Consider the following 23,500-nt stretch of genomic DNA (forward strand, 5'->3'; position numbering starts at 1 on the left):
AAAATCCTGTTCTCCTCAGGCAGGGAAGTTGGATGCCCACCTGGTTCTGGAGCAGCTGAGGTGTAATGGTGTGTTGGAGGGGATTCGAATCTGCCGACAAGGATTCCCCAACCGAATCGTCTTCCAGGAGTTCCGCCAGCGGTGAGTGGGATCAGATGGGACTCATTAACTTCTACAGTGCTACTAGATGTGTCATGTATTCAAATCCAGTTTATTATATTTCTGTAAACCTCTCTCACTATATTAAATGTGACATCTCTCTATCTCCTCTCAGTTATGAGATCCTGGCTGCAAACGCTATCCCCAAAGGTTTCATGGATGGCAAACAAGCCTGCTGCCTCATGGTAAACTCATTGTAAATCAATTAAAGATGACATTCAGTTCAGTCACAGCTTTTTTGTGGGCATGGATTTAATCTCACCCTTTCTGAGCCATCAACACCTCGTCTTTCTAACTGATCTCCTGTCTGTGCAGATCAAGCATCTGGACTTGGACCCAAACCTGTACAGGATCGGACAGAGTAAGATCTTTTTCCGCACAGGAGTTTTGGCACAGCTGGAAGAGGAGAGAGACTTGAAGATCACTGTGATCATCATCGCTTTCCAGGCCCAGGCTAGAGGCTTCCTGGCCAGAAAGTATGAACATACAATATCTCACACATAATTCACCCTCTTATAAGTTGTGCAGTTTGTGCTCACAAATTCAAATATCTCTTCTTACAGACAGTATTTTGACCTTTTATGATTTAACTGTAAAGGGAGGCTTTTATGAACCTTTTGTATTTTTTTCTCAGTTGCTGTTTATTGAAAAATTGCACCTTTTTATTATATTATGCATGATATATTGGTTTCAATGTATTTTTAAAGGGCATTCGCCAAGAGGCAACAGCAACTCACAGCCATGAAAGTGATCCAGAGGAACTGTGCTGCCTACCTCAAACTTAGGAACTGGCAGTGGTGGAGGCTCTTCACAAAGGTCAACTAATCAGTCTACATATTAATGCAACAATATCATAATACAACCTTGTATTTAAGGCTCTGTTCATATTTTAGTACAGTCTTAGAATTAATTCTTCATGTTGGAACCATTTTAGAAATGAAGAACCTTACATTGCCTTTACCATATTTTAAAAATGTGATGTTGGCCATCCTCCTGATCAACAGGTCAAGCCTCTACTGCAAGTGACCCGTCAGGAGGAGGAGATGAGTCTGAAGGAAGAAGAGCTGCTGAAATGCAAAGAAGTTGCCACAAAGTTTGAGTCTGAGCTGAAGGAGATCACCTTGAAACACACATCGGTAAAGGATGAATGACACAAACACGTTCTTAAACTTTCTTTTGCTTTCAATTAATGTCACAGCTGCCATCAGAGACTGTTTTGGGATGCCCATTTCAGTTGGTTGTGTTAAATCCAGGAGTAACAGCAACCCTACAGTTATAGTGGTCTACAAGGGATCTACTGATGATGAAGCTAACCCCAATCTTTTCCTGTCTGTTTTCTCCAGATTTTGGAGGAGAGGAACGCACTGCAGGAACAGCTCCAGGCAGAGACCGAGCTGTATGCTGAGGCTGAGGAGATGAGGGTGCGTCTGGCGGCTAAGAAGCAGGAGTTGGAGGAGATCCTCCACGAGATGGAGGCAAGACTGGATGAAGAGGAAGAACGTTCTCAATCACTGCTGTTGGAGAAAAAGAAGATGCAACAGCAGATGCAGGTCTAAATATCAGTTTAGTTGTTTATTGTTGTGTTTATAGTTGCTGTTATTTTGTTTAAGAGTTACTGACAATCTAACAATGTAATGTAGAAATGGCAAAAACTGAGGGTACAATTTTTCATGTAGGAATTGGAAGAGCATTTGGAAGAGGAGGAAGATGCCCGTCAGAAGCTGCAGCTAGAGAAGGTTACCTGCGAGGGGAAGATCAAAAAGCTTGAGGATGACATCCTGGTGATGGAGGACCAGAACAACAAGCTGCTGAAGGTAAGTGACAATAAACAGTGTTGATCAGAGAGGCTTATTGGTGAATAACTTACCAAGAGAGATGAAAAAAGTCATAAATACATGACCTACTTTGTGGTGTTTTGTAGGAGAGGAAGCTGATGGAGGAGAGGATTGCAGACTACAGTACCAACCTGGCTGAGGAAGAAGAGAAGTCAAAGAACCTTACCAAGCTCAAAAATAAACATGAGTCCATGATCTCTGAGCTGGAAGGTAATCATCTTTTATTTTTCATGTCCCATGACCATTTTGATTTCCTACACCAAAATATAAAGAGGGCAATATTCTGTCCAGTTTGAAAAAAGTTTGATTTATGCTAACGGGGTGCTGTCCTTACAGTCCGCTTGAAGAAGGAAGAAAAGAGTCGACAGGAGCTGGACAAGGCTAAGCGTAAATTGGAGGCAGAGTCGAATGACCTACAAGAGCAGATAGCTGACCTGCAAGCCCAAATCGCTGACCTCAAAGCACAGCTCGCAAAGAAGGAGGAAGAGTTACAGAATGCCCTGGCCAGGTAAAATCTGGTTTCAACTCTGGTTTTTATGAATTATTTAGAGTATTTTTATTTATCTTCAATACACCCAAATTCACAAAGAGCCACACCTCCTATATACAACTACATCAACATGTGTCAGTATCCTCAAAGTATTCTTCTGCCTTTCAGGTTAGAAGATGAGACAGCTCAGAAGAACAACGCTCTAAAAAAGATCAGAGAGCTGGAGGGACACATTTCTGACCTGCAAGAGGACCTGGACTCTGAGCGGGCGGCCAGGAACAAGGCAGAGAAGATCAAACGTGACCTTGGGGAGGAGCTGGAGGCTCTCAAGTCTGAGCTTGAGGACACCCTGGACACCACTGCCACCCAGCAGGAACTAAGGTCAGACATATTACACTGAAATATACAAATATACAAGGTATTAACCAAGTAATCCTTACAATGCTTATTTAAGATAGAGGTGTAAGACTTTTCATGTTTGTCCAGTAAACATCTGGATAATCCATCCATCTGTTCTGCAGAGCCAAACGTGAACAGGAGGTGAACCTACTGAAGAGAGCCATTGAAGACGAAAACCGAACCCATGAGTCCCAGATACAGGAGATGAGACAGAAACACACCCAGGCTGTGGAGGAGCTCACAGAGCAGCTGGAGCAGTCCAAGCGAGTAGGGCTACATCATTTCATACAGTGTTACAAAATACTCACTTAGCTTGTTTATTTAAGTTGACACTGTTTCTGAAAAAAAACAACTCATTGATCTATTATTGTCTCTCCTCCGCCCAGGTGAAGTCAAACCTGGAGAAGGCCAAACAGGCTCTGGAGAAGGAGACTTCCGAATTAACCATAGAGGTGCGCTCACTGACCCAAGCCAAACAAGACGGAGAGAACAAAAGGAAGAAGTTGGAGAGTCAGGTGGCAGATCTTCAGTCACGCTTCACTGACAGCGAGAAGCAGAAGGCTGAACTGGGAGAACGTTGCTCCAAGATCACAGTAAATTACAATTTTATCAATACTGTGCACAGTAAGCAAAAAGTGAGAAATTTTATGTTACTTAAAATGAATTTTTCAAAAACACCATCTTTATCTTCATACAGGTTGAACTGGAGAGTGTCACAAACCTACTGAATGAAGCAGAGGGCAAGAACATCAAACTGAGCAAAGATGTCTCCAGTCTCAGCTCCCAACTGCAAGACTCACAGGTAACCTGGGCTTTAAAGATAACTTTTTACAGCTAAACCAATGCATGTTATAATCCTAATTACCAGTCAACATGTAAGCTTTCCTGTGCCAATGAAATATTCTGACCTTTGACCTGATGTACTGCTACAGGAGCTATTGGCTGAGGAGACGCGTCAGAAGCTGCAGTTCTCTACAAAGCTGCGGCAAGCAGAGGATGACAAGAACAGCTTACAGGAGCAGCTTGAAGAGGAGATGGAGGCCAAGAGGAATGTGGAGAGACACGTGTCCACCCTCAACATCCAGGTCAGACTTGGGGTCTCTAAACGTAAATTGAAGTCGGAGGTGGAATGATAAAGAGAATATGAAGAAAAGTTAGTAAAATGAGTCTTACTGTGGGTGATATGACGAGTGGGAGATCTTAAAAAGTGAATCTTGACTTTGGAACATAAACAACTGAAAAGAAGCAACCTGAAAACAAATATTTGCTTTTGCTTTTTATAGTCAGCGTCTTAACACAGTCTTTATCCGTCTAAAGCTGTCAGATTCAAAGAAAAAGCTGGACGAAATGACAGCGAACATTGAGCTGCTGGAGGAAGGCAAGAAACGTCTGCAGAGAGATTTGGAGGCAGCCAACACCCAGTTTGAAGAGAAGGCCTCAGCATATGACAAGATGGAGAAGACCAAAAACCGCCTGCAGCAGGAGCTGGAGGACACGCTGATGGATCTGGACAACCAGAGGCAAATTGTGTCAAACCTGGAGAAGAAGCAGAAAAAGTTTGACCAGGTCAGCTGAAGTTTTTTCACTGCAGACTACTTACTCACTGCATCCATCATTTTTAAAAGTGTTGGTAGCAACAATTAGACATGAAAACCTATAAAGAACTGACTTATTGCTACCCAAAAAGGATTCAAATGCACCACTGCTTACATTACTTTGGCATTTCACCCCAAAATGTTTGTTCAAGACCATCACAAACCATTTATCTGTGATTAATTGATCTGTTTTCCTCTAGATGCTGGCTGAGGAGAAGAGTATTTCCAACAAATATGCAGATGAGAGAGACCGTGCTGAAGCCGAGGCCAGAGAGAAGGAGACAAAGGCTCTGTCCCTGGCAAGGGCTCTCGAGGAGGCCCAAGATTCCAGAGAGGAGCTGGAAAGAGCCAACAAGGCCCTGAGGATGGAGATGGAGGACCTGATCAGCTCCAAGGATGACGTGGGAAAAAATGTTAGTGTCAGAACTTGTTTCATTGTTTCATTCAAAATGCCACTGAATGTGTCACAATTTAATCTATTAAGCATTTCCTTTATGCTATTTAGACCAAAATGTGGCTGTTAATTTGACAATATATTGATGGCAGGTCCATGAGCTGGAGAAGTCCAAGCGTGGCCTGGAGGCCCAGGTGGAAGAGATGAAGACCCAGTTGGAGGAGCTGGAGGACGAGCTGCAGGCAGCTGAGGATGCCAAGCTGCGCCTGGAGGTCAACATGCAGGCTCTGAAGGCCCAGTTCGAGAGGGACCTCCAGGGACGCGATGAAATGGGAGAGGAGAAGAAGAGACAGCTTGTCAAGCAGGTAAAAAGCCATGAAGACGTTTATATTCTCTTACCAGAAGAAAAAGATCTGATCATCAATGTTGCACCAGCTGCCTCAGTAATCTAAGCGTTTATGCACACTAATCGCAGGTTCGTGAGTTGGAGACAGAGTTGGAGGATGAACGTAAGCAGAGGGCCATGGCAGCAGCAGCCAAGAAGAAGATGGAGACAGACATGAAAGATCTGGAGGGACAGATTGAGACGGCCAATAAGGGGCGAGAGGAGGCCATCAAGCAGCTCCGCAAGATCCAGGTGAGAATGGAGTCGAATAAATGTAGATTACATACATCAAAATACTGTACAGACAGTTTTACAGTTTTATTATAACTGATTTGAAATGCACCTTCATGTACTGTAGTCAGAAATATCAGATAATCTCAGAACCCTTTTTTTATATTTGTATGTTGCTGACATGTTTTTTTTGTTTTTTGTTTTCTTTTTTTGGCTGTTACAACATACAGTATGTGTGACAAAATCAAATTATTTTTTCATCAGCTGCTTTCTCTGCCATTTTTGCTGACTTGAAATGTCACAACTCTAAATACAGTCGATATTTAACTACAATTTAACTACTGGTATTTATGACACCTGATGTTTCTGGGGATCAGAATGAATAAAATGCATTCTGATCACATGGTCATTAATCTACTTTGAAAACAACTCAATGGACAAAAATGGTAGCTTTTTAATTCAGCTATTTATAATTTTTGGCAAATTCCACATACATAAAATGAAATGGACCAATAGAAAACCAAACCAATCTTTTTCTAAATGATATTGAGCTCTATTAAAACTCTCTAGTTAAGCTGCAAAATGAAAAAGCAACAAAGACCCAAACAATTTTTAAAACATATAAATTATTGACTAATATTAATCTGTACCCCTTTATTTATTTTTCCCCTCCTCTTATGTATTATTTAGTTTTAGTTTTATTGAAAGTAAAAAGTTTCTTGCACAATCCTTTAAAATTGAATTGTATGTTATAATTGAATTCCCTGGTACTTTGTTTCCTCTTTTTCTTCTTCATACTTGTTTATATGTTACTGTTTTTTGACTTCTACTGTTTTCAATATGTTCGAGAGAGAAAAAAATGCATTCTGATGCCAATTTTCTCATCTCTATGTCTGTCTCTATTTCTCTTTCTCCACCAGGCTCAGATGAAGGACTACCAGAGGGAGTTGGAAGATGCCCGCGCTGCCCGAGAGGACGTGCTGGCTACCGCAAAGGAGAGTGAGAAGAAGGCCAAGAGCCTGGAGGCTGAGCTCATGCAGCTGCAGGAGGTAACGCTGTTGATTCCTAACAAGGCAGCGAATTGTTTGAGAGCAGCAGCTTGAAGTAATGGATTCATCTCTAATATGTTTCTAGGATCTGGCTGCAGCCGAGAGGGCAAGGAAGCAAGCAGAGGCTGAAAGAGATGAACTGTCTGATGAGCTGGCGAGTAACTCCTCTGGAAAGTGCGTGCAGATTTCACTCTTACTTCTTTGTCTGTGAAATGACTGTGGTGAACAAAACAATATTTTATTTCTGCGGTGCTACTTGTGTGCAGGTCAGCCTTGGCTGATGAGAAGCGTCGCCTGGAAGCTAAGATCTCCCAGCTAGAGGAGGAACTAGAGGAGGAGCAGAGCAACATAGAGATCCTCAACGACAGGCTGAGGAAGAGCACACAGCAGGTGACAAGACCATAGCAGCTAGACCTCATACCTCTTTCCTCCGCGGTCTCCTCCGTTTCATGTTAACAGCGTGCGTTCCCTCTGCAGGTGGATCAGCTGACCAACGAGCTGCAGACGGAGCGCACCACCTCCCAGAAGAACGAGAGCGCTCGGCAGCAGATGGAGCGCCAGAACAAGGAGCTGAAGTCCAAGCTCCAGGAGATGGAGAACCAGGTCAAGTCCAAGTTCAAGTCCTCCATCACCTCCTTGGAGGCTAAAGTGGCACAGCTGGAGGAGCAGCTGGAACAAGAGAGCAGGTCGGGCTGAAATTAAAAAAATAAAGTTAAAGTGGCTGGAAAGAATGTGGTGGTTTTATGTGATCATGGTTCACTTTCCAGCTCCATTGTTATTGTTTTGGTCTCCATTTCTCACCAGTTTTTTTAAAAATTACACCAGTATTCTCTCTGAACTCTTCTGTTTTTTCTCAGGGAGAAGCAGGCAAATGCCAAGAGTATGCGCCAGAAGGACAAGAAGCTCAAGGACCTGATCATGCAAGTGGAGGATGAAAGGAAACAAGGAGAGCAGTACAAAGATCAGGTGCGAACACTTAACACAACTATGCACAAACACAACATGTTTCCGTGCACATTTGGGGCCATTGTGCAAGGATGGTTTGTTCTAATCTTGCATATCTTGTTCACCTAACAGGCAGAAAAGGCGAGCAGTCGCATGAAGCAGCTGAAGCGGCAGTTGGAAGAGTCGGAGGAGGAGTCTCAGCGGGCCACAGCCGCCCGCAGGAAGCTGCAGCGGGAGCTGGATGAAGCCACCGAGGCCAACGATGCCATGAGTCGTGAGGTCAACTCTCTCAAGAGCAAACTCAGGTAGCAAAAAGGGCCAAAGAATCTCTCTCTATATGTATGTGTCCCTTTCTTTCCTCTCAGGCAGGTGGAGTATTTATTAATCCTGTGAATCTACAACACTGCACAAAAAATTGGAAAAGGAAACATAGTAGAAGGGTAAATAGTATCTTAAGGAGGCATACAGAATGTGTATATGTGAAGTAAGGACACTTGAATAAAAAGTGCATCTTTTCACACAAAACAAAATTCAAATTACACTTTGTCTTCACTTTTCACTAAACATCTCATCTACAGTCCTCTTTAGAAGGTTGTCAGCAAACATTTAAAGCAGAAAGATTAAATAGTTTATTAATATAATTCTGAGCACAAGCAAAACAATCGTGTCCATCTCTATTCCAGAAGCAACCCTGAACCCAAGGAGTAACGCAGCAGGTACCTCTGCGCCTGAAAGTTACCCCATCACCATTTCTTATTAACATGCCATAACCTTTCATTACCCGTGCACTCTTAATTCTATCATCTCTTCATTGAGCCTAACTGAGAGAAATATGGCTCATTAGCTACCAGTGATTACAATTTTTTTTATTTTTAATGTATAGCAAGTGACGTAAAGTAGCACTATTCAGTTTCCATGGTGGCCATATTTTTCTCAGTGCTTGGTTTAATTGCCATAAACCGAACTCATTTTTCCTGAGCCAGGAGTTAAATGAGTTAACAAAGATAACCAGCGTGCATTACTTGTAACCTAAGCACAACCTGTACATTCTGCGTTTCATTGATTTCCCACTCATAGTGTGAAACACCCGAGTGGTTTTCAAACAAACCTTAACCAGCTCAGAAACTGTCACACAACCGCTTCTCTCACCATGGTTTTTTTTGTGTTTGTATCTGTGTTTGTGTCTCTGTGGCATTATAGGCGTGGAAATGAGCCCTCCTTTGGCAGCGCATCTCGGCGTATGGGTGGAGGCCGAAGAGTAGTCGACGATGCCTCGGAGGAGGAGGTAGACTCCCAAACCGACTTCAATGGAACCAAGGCCGCGGAGTAAGGGACGTCAAATAACCAGATATCAGAATTACCTACCAGGGCAGGTCTGCCACTTAAAACAGAGAATAACGTCAAAGCCTGTTATGCTATCTAGTTCTTCCACATCACATCATTTCAAATAGTGTACTGATCTATCTTCTTGTTTCAGAGCACATTTTCTTGACACAAAACAATCAGAAGGACTTGATATCAACTAGGGAAGTTGTTTCAGTGGCTCTACTGATGTGTGATGTGCTGTTCCTTTTATTATTTTTTTTATTTACACTGTTTTGTACTGCACTGAATGACTGATACTTCCTTATGCAAGGTTTTGTACACAAAAACAGGTGCCTCTAATTACCACACTAACCTGCCAGCAAAGCCTCGGGTCTCCACAATATGCCACCTTTTGACTGAAAGCAGAGACATCCTGTAAATCTACAGATCTGTAACTGTTACCAGCGACTGTCGTCCTGTTGCCTGTGACTGCTGTTAATGTTTCAAAGCAGCACTGAGGTGGTTGTCAGACTGGAAATGTAGATGATTCTATATCCAGTCTGTCTCCAATCAGTGCTGCCGTTTGTATCCCAATGAACAAATATTTAGCAATTAAACATTTTCTAAAGTCACCGTTTTATATGATTCGCACCTTTCTTGTGCCCAGATATGTTTAGTCCAGTAATGACAGAATGTTGGAGGTCAGAGAAAGTTTATAAAATCACATTTATAAAATTATGAGCCAGATTTCTATGTTGGGCACTTACATCTTCATTTTTCACTTTGCCCAGATTTACTGTACATGTTTAAAAGCCCCTGATCACCCTAAACCAATTCGCATTTGATAATGTTATATGTAATCAACTGATGTTTACATGACACAATTTGTATCTATTAATTGTTGAACCACCTGCACAAGAAATAAAGATCTTTAAAAAAAAAAAAAAAGTTGTGACTTTCTCCCTTTTAATGTTTCCATCTTGGTCAGTGACTTCAAAGATTGACCTGAATCATCACAACAGAACATTATTCTCATCTGTTTGGTTCAATAGAAAAACAACTGCAAACCAACAGGATAAAAGTTGGGTATAGTACCTCAGGCACATACAGTTATAAGTCCATACACAGAAGCAGTTGCAGAGATGCTGCACACAACAGCCAGTACACAGTGGTCATGGGTTACAATTTACAGTCAGCACGTTAGTTCAAGGAAGGTGAAACAGCAAAGAGGGGGCAGGAACTCTCATATGTATGAACCACATACCTGTAGGCTACAGTGCAGCGTACAGTGACGACTGCTTAATAAAGATGAGATTTAGATATGTTCTGTAATATCTGCTTCATGAGCTGCTGGATGGCAGTAGTGACAACTCTAACCAGAAAATTCTCAGGGTAAACGTCACATTAAAAGGGTTAATAATTCTATTTCCCCATTCACAATCTCTCTTACTAAAAGGCAGGAAACAGGGGTATTCAATATAGGCTCTATATAGCTACACAAATATACTATGAACTGTGCTTATCTTTGACCTGTTAAAATCTATTATTGCTTGGTATTTTTCCGGCCCGCCCACCATACAACTCATCTCTCAGACATATGAGAGACTTATTTCTATACATTCAGTAGTGCACGTGTGCCGCTCTAAATTCCAGTCAACTAAAATCAGTAAGAAAATGAAATCTTTGTAACACGTGATCATAAATCTGCAGCAAGACAAATGAAAATCGCCAAGGCAGAAAACCTGTTCCTATTCCTCACACTAATAAGCGTTGCCTACCAGAACATAATTAAGTCTGCGAAAACAAGTCTGTGCAATGGCAGGAAGGAGGTAATAAAAAAAAGGAGCTTAGTCAAATTCAATTAAAAAAAAAGACTAATGTGTGAGACTTCTTAAGCCCGACTGAAGGAACGTGTCATCCCCCATTTCTATGAAGCCTGGCAGCATGAGGAACAGATGACCCATTTCTGTATTTTAAATAACACAACAAAGCAAGGCCTACAAACTGAAGAGGTAAAAACATGGATGAAGGCAGCGATGGCTAAAATACTAAACACCAACTCCTTTTCATGGAAGCAACTAATTCATTATCAACTTGAAATTTTTGTAGCAGGGGAGAATATTGAGTCTCTTCTAGAAAAAAATATATGGGGGCTCGTCTTTTTTAGCCAACAATATCTAGCTAACTGCTAGTTAATAGCTAAGCTAGTAACTTACAAGTTAATTGACAACAATATTAATTAGTCCTATATTACTTAAGCCCATACTTCAATGCATAAAGAACAAAAACAGAAATGAAAAATATTATTAACACCAGGCGCTGCAAGAATAAGGCTAGGAGACTCATTAAGGATCCCAACCGCCCAGATAACAGTCTTTTTCTGCCTGCTGTGGTCGGGAGGAGGGTACACCAGGCCAGCACTGAGAGGCTCAGGAACCTCAGGCCATTAGGACCCTAATGTCCCGTCCCCCCACACACACACACAAATAGAAAGAAAACAACCTAATGATTTACTTTTACAATTGATATAATTGATCTATCATTCATTTATCACAGCTTTGGTTTAAACTTGGTCATAAACCTTTTTATAAATAACACCCCATGTTCTTGGTCCCTATGCCAGGGTCTCTTCCAGTGCCTGTAAATAATTTAACTGGTTCTTATCTGGGTTCCTACGTCATTATCAATAGACAAGTGCAACAAGATTTGTTTTATGGGAGTGGCAATGTTATCACAGCCCTGTTGTGCTCGATCCATCACAGCAAAGCAAATCAGTAGACACAGAAGGATTTGTTTGGATGCTACTCACCACACTGTCAGACATACAGTATTAGATTAAGTGTAAGCAGTAGGTTCTGCTTTCCTTGATTTTACACAAGCTGTAATGCTGCTTGCTATGATATGGTGATGCTAGCCTGAGGCAGCAGAAGTCCATGTGTTGTTTATGTGGGGCATGGAGCAAGGACAAGGTGGCGACAACGGAAGACAGCTCAGTTCAAAAAAGTCCCATTGCTGCAGTTTATTAAGGAGGGAGGTGGAGAGGGAGTCGGGTGAGGTTATGGAAGGAAGGAGGGAGGTGGCTCGCCCTTTTTTCTCTCATAGCAGGATCTTGACTCCTCCCTGTGGAGACTGGGTGCCCTGGGAGAGCCCTCTCGGAGGAGCTGGTCCAAACTCTAACCGCTTCACTAAACTGCAAGAAAAGATGTCGCACGTATACTCATGAGCAAACCTTAAATTTAAAAAAAGTCAAATTACTTCTTATTCCCAATATTTGTTGACTTATACATATATAATATAAAAACAAAATGACAATGGCATCAGGTTTAGTGACTGAAGTCACAGTCTGCCAATTTTGTAAGATTTTGTAAGATTATGTCATGAAATCAATAATATCCACCTTGCTGCCGGATGATGTAAACATGCCTTAATTTACATATTTGAAAGGAAAATGTCTTCAAATTAAATTTTTTATTATTTTCATAATTGTATCCATTCTGACTGTAGGTCATTTTAGACTTTGCACTTGTCACCTCCATTGTAAAGATTAGGAAACACTGACACCAGCAAAGCAAGTATAGACCCGGGTTGGAAAATGACCAGAACTGTGTTTTATTATAAGCCACAACATTAAAGCTTATCATAATAACACATAAGCTTGTACCAGTTCAGGTATAAAATACAAGTTAGATAATCCTAAACCAGAAAAACAGAGTTCTGTGAAATTATTGAGTTTTTCCAGTGATTCCACTTCAGACTGTGCTGCTGTAGTTTTCCTCACCTGTCGTACTGAGGAGGCGGGCTCATACTGGTAGCTTGGACCTCAGGGGCTCCTTCTAAAGCAGAAGGACTACCAGGGCCAGCCGGAAGTGCCGGTCTGCTGACAGATGTGTCATACACAAAGTCTCGACATGATGCCAATTTGGTCTCCAGATTCTGACGGAGATATAAAAAAAACGAATCAGCTCATAGCTGCAAAATACAAACTTGTAGTGATACTAACATACTTCAGTAAAGCATCTCTTACTCCAACTTTTCTCAGCAGCTCCCCCACGATGTTTAGTGCAGATATTCTAGCAGACGTAGTGAGGGGAGTCCCTGTTAGACCATCACCTAAAACAAAACGCATATGAGCAGGTGAACACAAAGTATGTTCACACAAACTTTGTATATTCACATATCAGTACAGTTATTATTGTAATCAACAAAGTCTTTCTATTCACCTCGTCGGATGCTGGAAGCAGGGGGCGTGACAAATGAGCTAATAGGTTTGGAGGGTGTGACGGGGATGGTTGGGTTACTAGCTGTGGACAGATCTGATCGATCTGTGTCTTTGCCCAGGCTGCTGGAGGGCCGTCTTTCCTTCTGGCGTACAGCTAGCTCCTGACGAAGGTCTGCCACAAACAGGGGAAACAGATAAGGTAAATTACTTAAGATTCAAAAGCATTTTCATTCTACATTTCATAGAGTAAGGAAATGAAATAACATAGACTTGAAAGTACCGTACAATACGTAATCACGAAGATATGATATCAGTGATGTCATATCTGCTTTGTGGCAATGCTCAAAGGATATTTTTAAATTCAATCTGTACTAAAATCTGCATTTCTACAGAACAATGATACATAAAGGCCCTAAACCACAAAGTAGGGCTCATCAACAGAGATGCAACTGATGCATCGCCTTAAGTTACAATTGAACACACCACAAAGTCTACAGTGAATGATCCATCACAGTTAATGTCACTATGATGGATTACCACACTTAAGCAAGTTTCACATTTCTCCAAGTTGACTTTTATACCACAATGACATTAATGTAAAACAGTGGCTGTCTGGAAGGAGGAAACAATGCAATTCAAGAAAGATAAGTATAGTTGATTAGTAGAAAATGAGCTTAACCATGTAAAAACACTGCTACAGTCTATTAAATCTCTCTAATGAGGCATAACAGTACAAATATATACGAGAATGCAACAATACAGAAAAACAGATACCAGCTACCAGATATCAGGATAGACAGGAAGGATATACAGGCCAGGACATAACAGACACAGGATTTGTTGAATTAACCCAGCTATAAAAATTCACAGAGTCAGTCATAAGTGCCAGTTTGTAGAGAAATCAGCTGTTCTTGTAAACAGTGAGAAGCCACAGTGTGTGTACATTTGTGTGTGTACCTCTGGCTTCGTCTTTGAGCCTCTGAACAGACTCAAGCAGGTTCTCTTTCTCATCCAGCTCACTTTCTAGAAAGGCATTCCTCTCAATGACGTGGTTCATGCGCTGCTCAAAGTCCTCAAGAGACATGATGGTAGCCCTGAAACAGGGAGATGGGGATGGAAGGGGCATTTAAAGTTAACAACACTGGATCATTATGGAAAATGGCTTAGCATGCTAAAGCTTTTCTCTGTTTGTAGGATGTGCATCGAGGTCAGGGTTAGCCACATGCAAACTGCTAAAATTGCTGATGAAAGCCCTCTATGAGATAATGGCCTAAGACCTCTTAAGACACTGACCTTTTTGTCCTCTCTAGGTCATCATTGGACTGTTCAAGCTCTCTGATGTATTTCTGTAGATGATCTCTGACTGCTCGGGTCTCTGCTAGATCTTCCTCCATGGTCGAGATGTGCCTCAAAGCATCAGAATGCTGGGACTCGTATTTCTCCTGCAAAGAACACACTGACTTCAAATGAACTGATATTAGCAATTCAAGCTTTGATGTGTCATTACAGTAAACGCAGCTGCATGCATATTTTAATAACAAGGTCCGTGTGGTTTTGTGGACGTTCACCGAGACAAAGATCTTTTTGAATGTCCTTTCTCTGCCTCCTTGTCCCCAACAACCTTAACGCAACCAGGGGTTTTTAGCACATCCTGCATCCACTTCCTCCATTAATGTTCCCTTCCCCATGGACCACTGAGTAAAAATAGCAGTCAGCTGCTTTATAGCTTGGCAGCAATTTAAGCAATTTTCTTAGTGGCAGTAGCAAAGAAGATATGCTGAATTTGGGTTGCATAACAGCTGTGCGTGTGTCTGTTCGACTGAGAGAAGGTAAAATCTTCTTCATGTCACTAACTGGAACAGGGGGTTTTGTCCAGCTCTGTAGGGGTCAAGAGAACGATATAAAGATCAACGTGCTCTACCTTTATGTTGTCCAGTTCCATGCGGAGTCGGTTGTTGTCTAAAAGCAGCTCTTTGTTCCGGCCCTCACACTGCTTCAGCTCAGTTTCCAGTTCTGCCTCATAGTCTCGACTCATCTGCTGAAACTCCTGCAGCTCCTCTTGTGCCTCATCAGCCCTGATGATAACACAATGTTAACCACCAAAATAACTCACTCACCATGCTGTATGATGTGTATAGCTATAGTACATCATCTTAGCTATTATAGAATCTGTTAGGAGCCGTGTTAGTCTTAGGTTGCTGTCTAATAATGTTACCTTTGCTGGTGTCTCTCTGCCTGCTCCTTCCAGAAGCCCAGCTCCTCTTCTAAGGACGCAAACTTGTGTGTTGATGGCTCTACCATGTCTGCTGCTCTGAGTCAGGATGACGGGAGTGGGAGACCAAACTATTACGTAAAATAGTAGAGCTTTTGACGTTGTCCTAGTCTGCAATAAGAGAGTTCCTAACCATTCAAACCACAAAACTGTTACCTTTAGCGAATGCTAACTAGCTCATGATAATAAACACTGCCGTGCATTTTGTCACTGTATACTAAGACTGAGCTATGCAATAACCACAAATGTATGTTTTGCATTTACTCTTAGCATGTAAAGACGGGAAGTGAAAACATTTGCTACTATTAGAAGCTAAAAGTGTTGGAAAGTGCATCTACTGTGAGCTATGATTTTAAGCTAAGCTAATACAGCTAGCTAGCTAAGCGAGTTACCGTAGCTAACTGTAGACTGTATAATTATCCCAACCCAATCAAAACGACAAACCAAACAGACTCACCTGCATACAAGTGAATGATTAAAACATACGTGAGGGATATATTTCAACGTCAGGCTAAATGTTCCGGATTTGTGCAACAAATGAATGTGACTTGCACAAACTAATCTCTCATTACGTTAGTTCGCTTCTCGACTCTGCAACCGAATACAAACCAAGCTTCGATTCTGGGACGCCATTGGTCAACACAGATGACGACAGAGAAATATTATCCAATCATATCATTCAAGGAACTTGTAGCCGCGGAGGGCGGAGCCCTGTAACAGTCAAAAGCAAAATAGTCCCATCTCTGTTGTTCTTGACAAACATGTGGTATCTGCTGGCTCCACCCAGGTTTTTACGTATACTTGAGGAATTAAAACTAAAGCTTTGTTTCTGATACTGACAGACAGGTGCTGATTAAATTAAGTCTAATTTTGTAGTGGTGTTTCATACTCCACTAAACTCATATTGGAAACACCAATCCAATCTAATCCCACCACAAAGTAAAGCCCCAGGGCTGTATTACAGGTTGTAGTTATTGCAGCGCTATTCCTTGTATTGCATTATTGTACCAGTGTTTTTATTTCTCAGGTCACATAAGTATTCCTAAATTAAACGTGTATTAGGTTTGATTTAATGATTTTGATTGTTGATATTAATTTGGTAATTTCCTTATAAATCACTTCAGTTTCTTTTTTTCTTTTGCCTTTGATTTTTTTCAGTCCTCACCCCCATGCAAGGTTTATGGAGAAAAATATTCACCATATGGTTATTATGTGATACTGACCATGAGGATGTGAAGTATTATCATATTTCTATTAAAATTCAAAGGTTGGTAATGAAGGACCCCACAATGCAATAATAGAGAATAACATTCTTTAATTGTATAAGGACCCATGACGGCCTAAGATGCCTTACTCCTGACAGTAATTGATTGAAGTATTTTATTTCCCCCAAACAATATTCATTCATATTTCATGTAAAATACAGAGCCGCCATCAGTCCATTGGTTTGGACAATTTAGGTCTTGTGTTACTTTCAACATGCACATAGTACATAAAGAATCACATGCTTTACAGTTCAACTTCCACAGTCCAGACTGAGCTGCTCCAGCGGTTCTTATAATACCTAACAAGTCATATTTATATTATGCTTACTTTGAATGGACAAACTTTCGTCAATCACAACACCTTTCTACACTCAACTAAATACATCTAATCTCATTCTTCAGAAAGTTAAGGGCAGGAAATAGGCTGTCGCACCTGGAAAATTAATATGCAGCTTTCAGCACCAGGAACATGGCTTACATTACAAATAAAGATTGGAAGGCATTTCAGATCCTGAGAAAAGTAGCATGTACTATAGAAAAAATAGAAACATAGAAATTTCCTTTCAGAAATAAAATACAAGGTCTGCAGTGAGCAGCAGGTCGCCTCAGACCTGAGGAACTTGTACTTGAAGTTATAAAGCATTCACTTGTTTAAAAAATGACATCTGAGAGATGAAACGTCTATTGGCCGAACTACAGACTGTGTGAATGAGTATAGACCTCCTCTATTTTTGATATAGACTACGCTCCACCAACACCAGTTCAGACAAAAGTAAGTGCACAGGTTTTGCTTCCTTCTGTTCCATCTCAGCAGGTTTTATCCTCATCAGGACAACCGTACAGTAAAAAGACAGAGAGATCTAGGAGAAAACAAAATAAGTTCATGGTTAAATCTACCATGTAATCAATTCACGTCACTGAAATTAAACAACCTCCATTATAAAATATTGTCCCTTACCTGAGAGGAGTTATACTTCAGCCTTATTAGTTTCTTTGGCTTTCTTGCGTGAGCATGTCCTCTTGCTGTCCAAGACATCTGTCTTCACCTGTCCCAGAGTTCGCAGCAGGCACATGGTGTCGAACCCCTCATCGCCAGCCTCTTGCAACAACTCCAGCACCTATTAATAAGTCATGTTACTTCTTTTTCTGAGCATAAATTTAACATCTCTTTGTAATTAAAACATTTTTACTACCACACTGGAGCTACAGCATCTGTGTTGGGACCCACCTGAAGACATTTAAATGATTTGAGTTCGCTCAGGTTCTCCTGCAGGAACAGCAGATAGATACTGAGGTCATTGTAGAAGGGCGTGACCACACCTAAAGCACCAAAGCCTGGCAGCATCTCATACGGCCGGAGGAAGCTGGAGCTCTGGCGCGCCGGTCCAAGAGCAGTGTACACCACCAACGGAGTGAGAAGCATATACACCCCCAGGTTGATGTAGCTGAGCAGCCTGAAGACACCCACGGCCACAAGCTTACACTGGACAGCAGACGGCACCATGCTGTCGTTCTTTAGCACTCCTGTGCGCATGTCGCAGGGAAACTCATCAGTGAGCGAGGCCAGTCGGATGTAGTAGCCCAGGTAGAGGCAGGCCAGCAGGAGAATGAGCAGAGTCAGGCCGCGGCATACCAGGTATTTTACCACGAGAGAGTGAGAGAAGCGCTTGGTCTTCAGATACTGCTCCACTAATGGGTATTTGAAGCAGCTCTCAGTCAGGTCCAGAGCACTGTGGCAGAAAAAGCCAGATGGACACTCAGCAGGAAGTGAAATGAGCTCAGTTTTTTGAAATGCAAATACCATATGTCCTATGTAAAAATAAAAGAAGTACATCACAATAACAGGACTATCTGAAGAAAAGAAATTAGCTAGAAATGAGCAGGCGTTACTAGACATCCTTAGTTTTACAACATTTTTCAAGTTTTCTTACTTCCTCATGACCAAAACATTCCCCTAAGCTTAATTTAAGCCTGTTTCATTCTATTAAAATCAGCCTTTAGCTACATCTCACATGGCAAACACTTGAAAACGTCCCATCCAAGACTCTTCACAACCAGTCTGATATCATTTGTGACTACAAACAAAACAGATATGCACATTTCATGAAATTCCTATGAGACTTTTCTAAAAATAATGCAAGTTAAAGGCCCTCTTGTGTAGAATTTTTACTAAATTATAGTATCATTCAATTGATTCTGATTGGCATTAAGTTTTGTAGAAAAATTAGACAATCCTTGTGAAAGTTGGGAGGAGACAAAAAAGGGTGGCAGTGTCTATTGCTGTCTGCCACAGTTTTCTTTCTGATATCCCCTAGGGGGCATCAAAGACATAAGAGTTAGAGTCCTAGATGGTGGCTTTAAACTATAAATTTAAGCCTCTTTTATACAGAGAACCCACATTATAGTTGTAAAGAGGATCCCCCTTTGCTTTTTAACACAACATGCCACATAAAGCTGGCATAAAGCTACCTCCATGTGAGGCGTGACGTGCAACACAACAGCATCAGCTCCCTGTCCCGCCATGCCGGCTGTCCCTTTTACACACAGTCGATCCAGCTCTGTGACTAGCTCCATAGCTGGCTTATTGATGGTGCAACTCTGCCTCCCCCGTTCCATGTCTGTATCTTTTATACAGAACAGCGAGGCAGATTAAAGGCGCAGTATTCCCGCCTTGAACAGGCTGTGTAAAGGTGGCTTTAAATTAAAGCAAGTTTTTTCTTCTCAACAATGTTTTTTGTCTAAGAACGAGTAGAATTGGTGGCAGGTAATTACACAGTGTTTACCTCTGGGTGTCCTCAGGTGCATCCTTGCTATCTAAGGCTGCCAGATTCTTTGCCAGTCTGATGGCACGATTGTAAAAGCGGTCAAGCTCCTCCATGATGAAGTTGAGGTCAGAGGAGAGATGTGGAGCGGCAGTGAAACGCCAGAACAGGGCAGGGATGTACATGAGGATGGCGAGCAAGAGCAGGATGTATGGAAAGAACTGAGGGAATCACAGAGAGCAGGAAAACAGAAAATCACATTAATATAATATAATAATAATAATATTAAACCTTAGTACTATGTAGTACCATATCATGCAAGAAATCTCTTATTCATAGGACACAGAAAATGTAGGAAAAATAAAGATGCCTGTACCTTGTGAAGCCATAGTGGTGAACTGTCAGTTTGTTGCTGTACTGCTGCCCAACAAAAGGAGTCCGCGTACGCTGCCTGTCTCCAGGAGAAGTTAGTGGGAGCAAAGCAGCTGATCTGGGTACCTGGATGAGGAAAATGAAGAGGCATTTTTGAGGATTCAGCAGTGAGAAAAAATAAAACTACAACAATTGTCAGCCCTCCATCTTCTTCATTCTTTTCTTAATTATGCTTTCAGTATACTTTGTGTCAGTAATTATGGCATCCCCTTTTATGGTGGGGGTACAATAGGAAGTTCAGTCAGGCATGTACAATTCACATAGATGACCCAGTTAGTTAACAGACAGTAGCTAAGCTTTTGGCAGCATAGGGGCCGTCATATTAAAATTACAAACTGGTGTTTTAAACAAACAAACTGAGACAATCCTCACAGCAGAATTCTCATTTTCTGTTTTTTTCATATATGACATGTAGTCCAGCAAGTATTCGTTTTAGTAGAAGTTTTGATCAATTATAGTATCTGATATTGTAGTGCTATTTACATAAAAGAAGTAAACTTTTCTTTGTGGTTGGTGCATGTGGCAATGGGGCTTTCACGTAATGGTAATTCTGTAAACTGCCCCTTATTAAAATATCCAACATGAAATGCTCAATTATTTGATTACAGCTATAATCACTTTTATTATGTAAGGTACCATTTTAAAAAAATGAAAATGAAAACTGCTGTGTTTTACAGAGTACAACCCATTACGAGTCGTAATACGATTACAGATCATCGTTTTAAAAAAGTATTGGGTTGTTTTAATGCTGCCTTAAAAGACAATAAGAACAACTAGCCGTCAACACTCAGACCATGGTTTGGTTAACTTGCATTGTTTTCTATGAGATGGATATGATTGGATCTGCACTGAAATCTGAATTCTGATATCCTGTCTGATTTACGAAACTTAATTAGCAGCGTCCCATTTTGTAGAAAAGGCCTTTTTCACGGAAGACATTTTCACATGTGACAATAAGAAATGCACATAAGTAAAAACTAAAAATGAATGATTGGTTTCAAAGTTCTGCTGTTGTTAAAGCTGGCTCACTGTCACGCTGTGATGGTTTAATGGGACAAATAGATAGAACAGAGCCATCAATAAAGTTATTAGTAACAACTGTGACCAGTTAAAATGTGTGCTTTGAAAAATGCCAACTGTATTGTGTTAAACTCAGAGGTGTTTCTAGTATTCAGTCAATCGTCATTGATATATTACATATATTCTATATATGGTATTGCACACAGTGAATGTACATTCAGAAAAAAGGCATTTGGTATTACAGCAGACTGAATCCTACCACTATCACACTGTCATGGCTTACAGGGACACTTGAAGAGAGCAGAGCCATCGTTAATGTTATTAGTAACGCCTGTGCTTCTCATACTGAGACAAGTCAAAATGTCTGTTGTGAAAAAGGCCTGCCCACATCTATGTTGCCACACACATTCCTTTAGATTTAGAGAAAAACAACATGGATTTTGGCTATAACATGGACGGAATCACTTTATTAGTATTTTATGATCAACATAGTTGTCCCTGGTCATTTCCACTCTGTCCTAGCAGCACAATAAAAGTTCTCTCAAGGCTCTGCAGTGAACTGTCCTGTCTGTGAGTATATGGCAGGACTGACAGTAATGGGCTTTTAAGATGAGAACAACAATAGAATGTTGCAAGATGTTGCACACTTTGCAGATCGCCCTCTGTTTATCTACGTGAGCTTTACAGTAATGTCCATATGGCCCCAGCTTATCTATTAAGGATGACTGTACATGTAGAAGAGTGTGTCAGAATAGCTGCCAGCAGCAGCAGTGCAAGCAGGGTGGAAAAATTAACACAACTGACTAGTGAATGTCCAGATTTTACCAGCCACTCAATAGATTATCATTGTTTGTTTTTGGCTGGTGAATGAAGCAAATCTACCAGCGACTTGCATATTTTACCAGCATTTGACTGATGATAATTTTGTCCTCTGTGTGCATGTATCTCTCCGTCTGGGCGTGAGATAAGGAGAAGGGTGGAAACATAAACCACACCTTCGGTATTCACACCTCTTTATTTCTGGCCATTTACTGAATGTAAATCCACTTCATGCATGACTATAAGCATATCAAATATCTTAATCCACGGCTGTACAGCTATAATGTGCCCTTTTAATTGAAACAACGATTGTTATGGTGTAGCAGAGGGAAGGAGAGCGTCAAAATGACAAAATGACAAGAGAAGAAGATTTCATAGACTCAGATGATGAAGGCTACACTTCAGAGGATGCTTACAAATTCTCACCAACTCACCAACAGACACCTCTTGGGCAAACGCGAGTGAGATGAGAAACAGAGGCAACCCCACCGCCAGAAACGTGACTATTTTGTCCACCGCCAGCTCCAGACGCACGCCTTTGTACTTCCCCTCCGTGGGGTCCTTCAACAAAAAGTCGGAAAAAACGTATTCGGTGGCTACGTGGGCAATCGCCATGACGGACGGGAACAAAAAGCCGGTGTTGTCTAAATTGATAGAAGAGTCTCAGTCTCTTTTCAATTGAGGCGAGTGAGTTTTAAATGAATGAGAGACCTCCTGGCCTGCAGAGGAGAAATGTGAATAATGTGTAAAACACGGAGCTGTTATTGTTCACCCATCTCCATTCTCAGCTGGGACTGATGGTTGAACCTGCTGTCTGTCCCGTTACTGTACCACTCACCGCAGGCAACAGGGGGGAGCCGGTGTTGCCGCCTGCCAGCCGGTAGGAGGCGCTGCTACACCTCTGTCCACTATTGTAGTCAATAATATTTTATTTAAAGTGAACTGTCACCATTTAGGTAGGTGTACTGGTCTACGTTTACATGTTTTATGTTTTTTTCCTCATTCATTTTAGTAATTGTTGGAGAGAAAAAAAAGGTGATGTAAGTAGGATGTCTTAATTACCATAATAAATAAAAGTAGCAATACCACAATGTAAAATACCATATATGTATGCTGGAACAGAATAAAACTCAAGTTCATTTGGTAAAATGACGGAGAAATAAACAATTTTTAAACCTGCTTGAAAATACAGACGTGTCCAGTTGCATATCATTAGGGAAAATCTGACAGCAAAGCAGCAAATCAATCATTTATAAGGAAATACATGAATGAGCTTAATAATGATATGGCAAGTGAGAGAATTTTCTTTCACTTGGAAATTTTCTTGCCAACTATAAAATGAAAGTTGAATGTACCAAATGTGGTCAGTGTATATCACAATCAGAATCATCTTTATTGACCAAGTATGTTTACACATACAAGGAATTTGACTCTGGTTTAGTGGCTATCAATGTAGTTACACAAAATAACAAGACAACAATTTTCAGAATCAGAAATATAACACAAGGAATGACTATAAACAGGTGTAACCGTTTCTGTGAACTGTAAACTGGATACAAATAGTGCAAAGAAGTGAAGAGTGCAAGTGAAGAGCGCTGAGATAAATATTACATGGTGATAAAAAAGACGTTACTTTATATACATATGGTAGGTGGTTATGTACAGTATATACAGCCTTTTCAGATATACAGTAGTGAGTGAAATGTATTGCACATTTTGTATTATATACACAGGGATCCACAATCCTTAAAGTCAATCATTAAAAACCTAAAAAATAAGTAAGTTATTGTTTAGTCAGTATATTACGTCTATGACTACGTTTTAAATATCGTAAATATCAGCCAATCCTACGCGACAGTCTATTGTTTATCATCCTGCAGCAACAACTATGGGAACAACGTCTGTAGTCATTTGCGACAGCTCT

General features: G+C 41.0%; 3 protein-coding genes across 7 annotated transcripts in view; 1 reads left to right on the forward strand and 2 right to left on the reverse strand.

Annotated features, from left to right (window-relative positions):
- Positions 1-8,818, forward strand: part of myh11a (myosin, heavy chain 11a, smooth muscle) — a 29,194-nt gene extending 20,376 nt beyond the window's left edge. For 2 of the 3 annotated variants that reach the window (XM_044346223.1, XM_044346224.1), the window contains 25 exons: positions 20-141; positions 275-344; positions 475-635; positions 867-975; positions 1,164-1,295; positions 1,503-1,709; positions 1,836-1,973; positions 2,081-2,204; positions 2,331-2,502; positions 2,653-2,865; positions 3,006-3,150; positions 3,270-3,476; positions 3,581-3,685; positions 3,816-3,968; positions 4,201-4,449; positions 4,679-4,891; positions 5,025-5,237; positions 5,348-5,509; positions 6,409-6,537; positions 6,623-6,711; positions 6,804-6,927; positions 7,015-7,223; positions 7,395-7,503; positions 7,615-7,787; positions 8,683-8,818. In XM_044346223.1, coding sequence (XP_044202158.1) covers positions 20-141; positions 275-344; positions 475-635; positions 867-975; positions 1,164-1,295; positions 1,503-1,709; positions 1,836-1,973; positions 2,081-2,204; positions 2,331-2,502; positions 2,653-2,865; positions 3,006-3,150; positions 3,270-3,476; positions 3,581-3,685; positions 3,816-3,968; positions 4,201-4,449; positions 4,679-4,891; positions 5,025-5,237; positions 5,348-5,509; positions 6,409-6,537; positions 6,623-6,711; positions 6,804-6,927; positions 7,015-7,223; positions 7,395-7,503; positions 7,615-7,787; positions 8,683-8,812 — 3,858 coding nt within the window. In that variant the 3' untranslated portion in view covers positions 8,813-8,818. Of the gene's footprint in view, positions 1-19; positions 142-274; positions 345-474; positions 636-866; positions 976-1,163; positions 1,296-1,502; positions 1,710-1,835; positions 1,974-2,080; positions 2,205-2,330; positions 2,503-2,652; positions 2,866-3,005; positions 3,151-3,269; positions 3,477-3,580; positions 3,686-3,815; positions 3,969-4,200; positions 4,450-4,678; positions 4,892-5,024; positions 5,238-5,347; positions 5,510-6,408; positions 6,538-6,622; positions 6,712-6,803; positions 6,928-7,014; positions 7,224-7,394; positions 7,504-7,614; positions 7,788-8,165; positions 8,199-8,682 lie in introns of all 3 variants that reach the window. The other variant, XM_044346225.1, reaches the window with a different exon arrangement.
- A 913-nt stretch (positions 8,819-9,731) lies between these two features.
- LOC122979061 (nuclear distribution protein nudE homolog 1-B-like) lies at positions 9,732-15,904 on the reverse strand. Of its 3 annotated transcripts, none has more exons than XM_044346234.1 (9): positions 15,736-15,904; positions 15,222-15,312; positions 14,928-15,081; positions 14,300-14,448; positions 13,964-14,100; positions 13,008-13,178; positions 12,812-12,897; positions 12,566-12,720; positions 9,732-11,977 (listed from the first exon to the last, which is right to left on the reverse strand). In XM_044346234.1, exons 2-9 carry the CDS (start codon positions 15,305-15,307, stop codon positions 11,884-11,886), a joined length of 1,032 nt encoding a protein of 343 aa, XP_044202169.1. In that variant the 5' UTR covers positions 15,308-15,312; positions 15,736-15,904; the 3' UTR covers positions 9,732-11,883. The 3 variants fall into 3 exon arrangements, with proteins under 3 accessions (XP_044202169.1, XP_044202168.1, XP_044202167.1); XM_044346233.1 differs by having other exon boundaries at positions 15,222-15,317; XM_044346232.1 differs by having other exon boundaries at positions 15,222-15,349; positions 15,736-15,903.
- A 677-nt stretch (positions 15,905-16,581) lies between these two features.
- On the reverse strand, positions 16,582-22,465 carry LOC122979060 (pannexin-1-like). The gene is made up of 6 exons (XM_044346231.1): positions 22,011-22,465; positions 19,682-19,803; positions 19,327-19,526; positions 17,772-18,273; positions 17,502-17,661; positions 16,582-17,403 (listed from the first exon to the last, which is right to left on the reverse strand). Exons 1-5 carry the CDS (start codon positions 22,189-22,191, stop codon positions 17,512-17,514), a joined length of 1,155 nt encoding a protein of 384 aa, XP_044202166.1. The 5' UTR covers positions 22,192-22,465; the 3' UTR covers positions 16,582-17,403; positions 17,502-17,511.
- Positions 22,466-23,500: the final 1,035 nt, after the last annotated feature.

Source organism: Thunnus albacares, chromosome 3 (genome assembly GCF_914725855.1).
Source record: "Thunnus albacares chromosome 3, fThuAlb1.1, whole genome shotgun sequence".
Taxonomy (NCBI): domain Eukaryota; kingdom Metazoa; phylum Chordata; class Actinopteri; order Scombriformes; family Scombridae; genus Thunnus; species Thunnus albacares.

Bases quoted from the DNA above. Each gene is read 5' to 3' on its own strand.
- LOC122979061 (XM_044346234.1), bottom strand. From the start codon at position 15,307: ATGGTAGAGCCATCAACACACAAGTTTGCGTCCTTAGAAGAGGAGCTG. The intron at 13,179-13,963 runs GTACACACACAA...TGTTTGTGGCAG, and splicing joins GCTCAAAGACGAAGCCAGAG to ACCTTCGTCAGGAGCTAGCT. The intron at 11,978-12,565 runs GTGAGGAAAACT...CTTTTCTTGCAG, and splicing joins CCGCCTCCTCAGTACGACAG to TTTAGTGAAGCGGTTAGAGT.
- LOC122979060 (XM_044346231.1), bottom strand. From the start codon at position 22,191: ATGGCGATTGCCCACGTAGCCACCGAATACGTTTTTTCCGACTTTTTG. The intron at 19,804-22,010 runs GTGAGTTGGTGA...TTCCTCATCCAG, and splicing joins TGCCCAAGAGGTGTCTGTTG to GTACCCAGATCAGCTGCTTT. The intron at 19,527-19,681 runs GTACAGGCATCT...TGATTCCCTCAG, and splicing joins CACCACTATGGCTTCACAAG to TTCTTTCCATACATCCTGCT.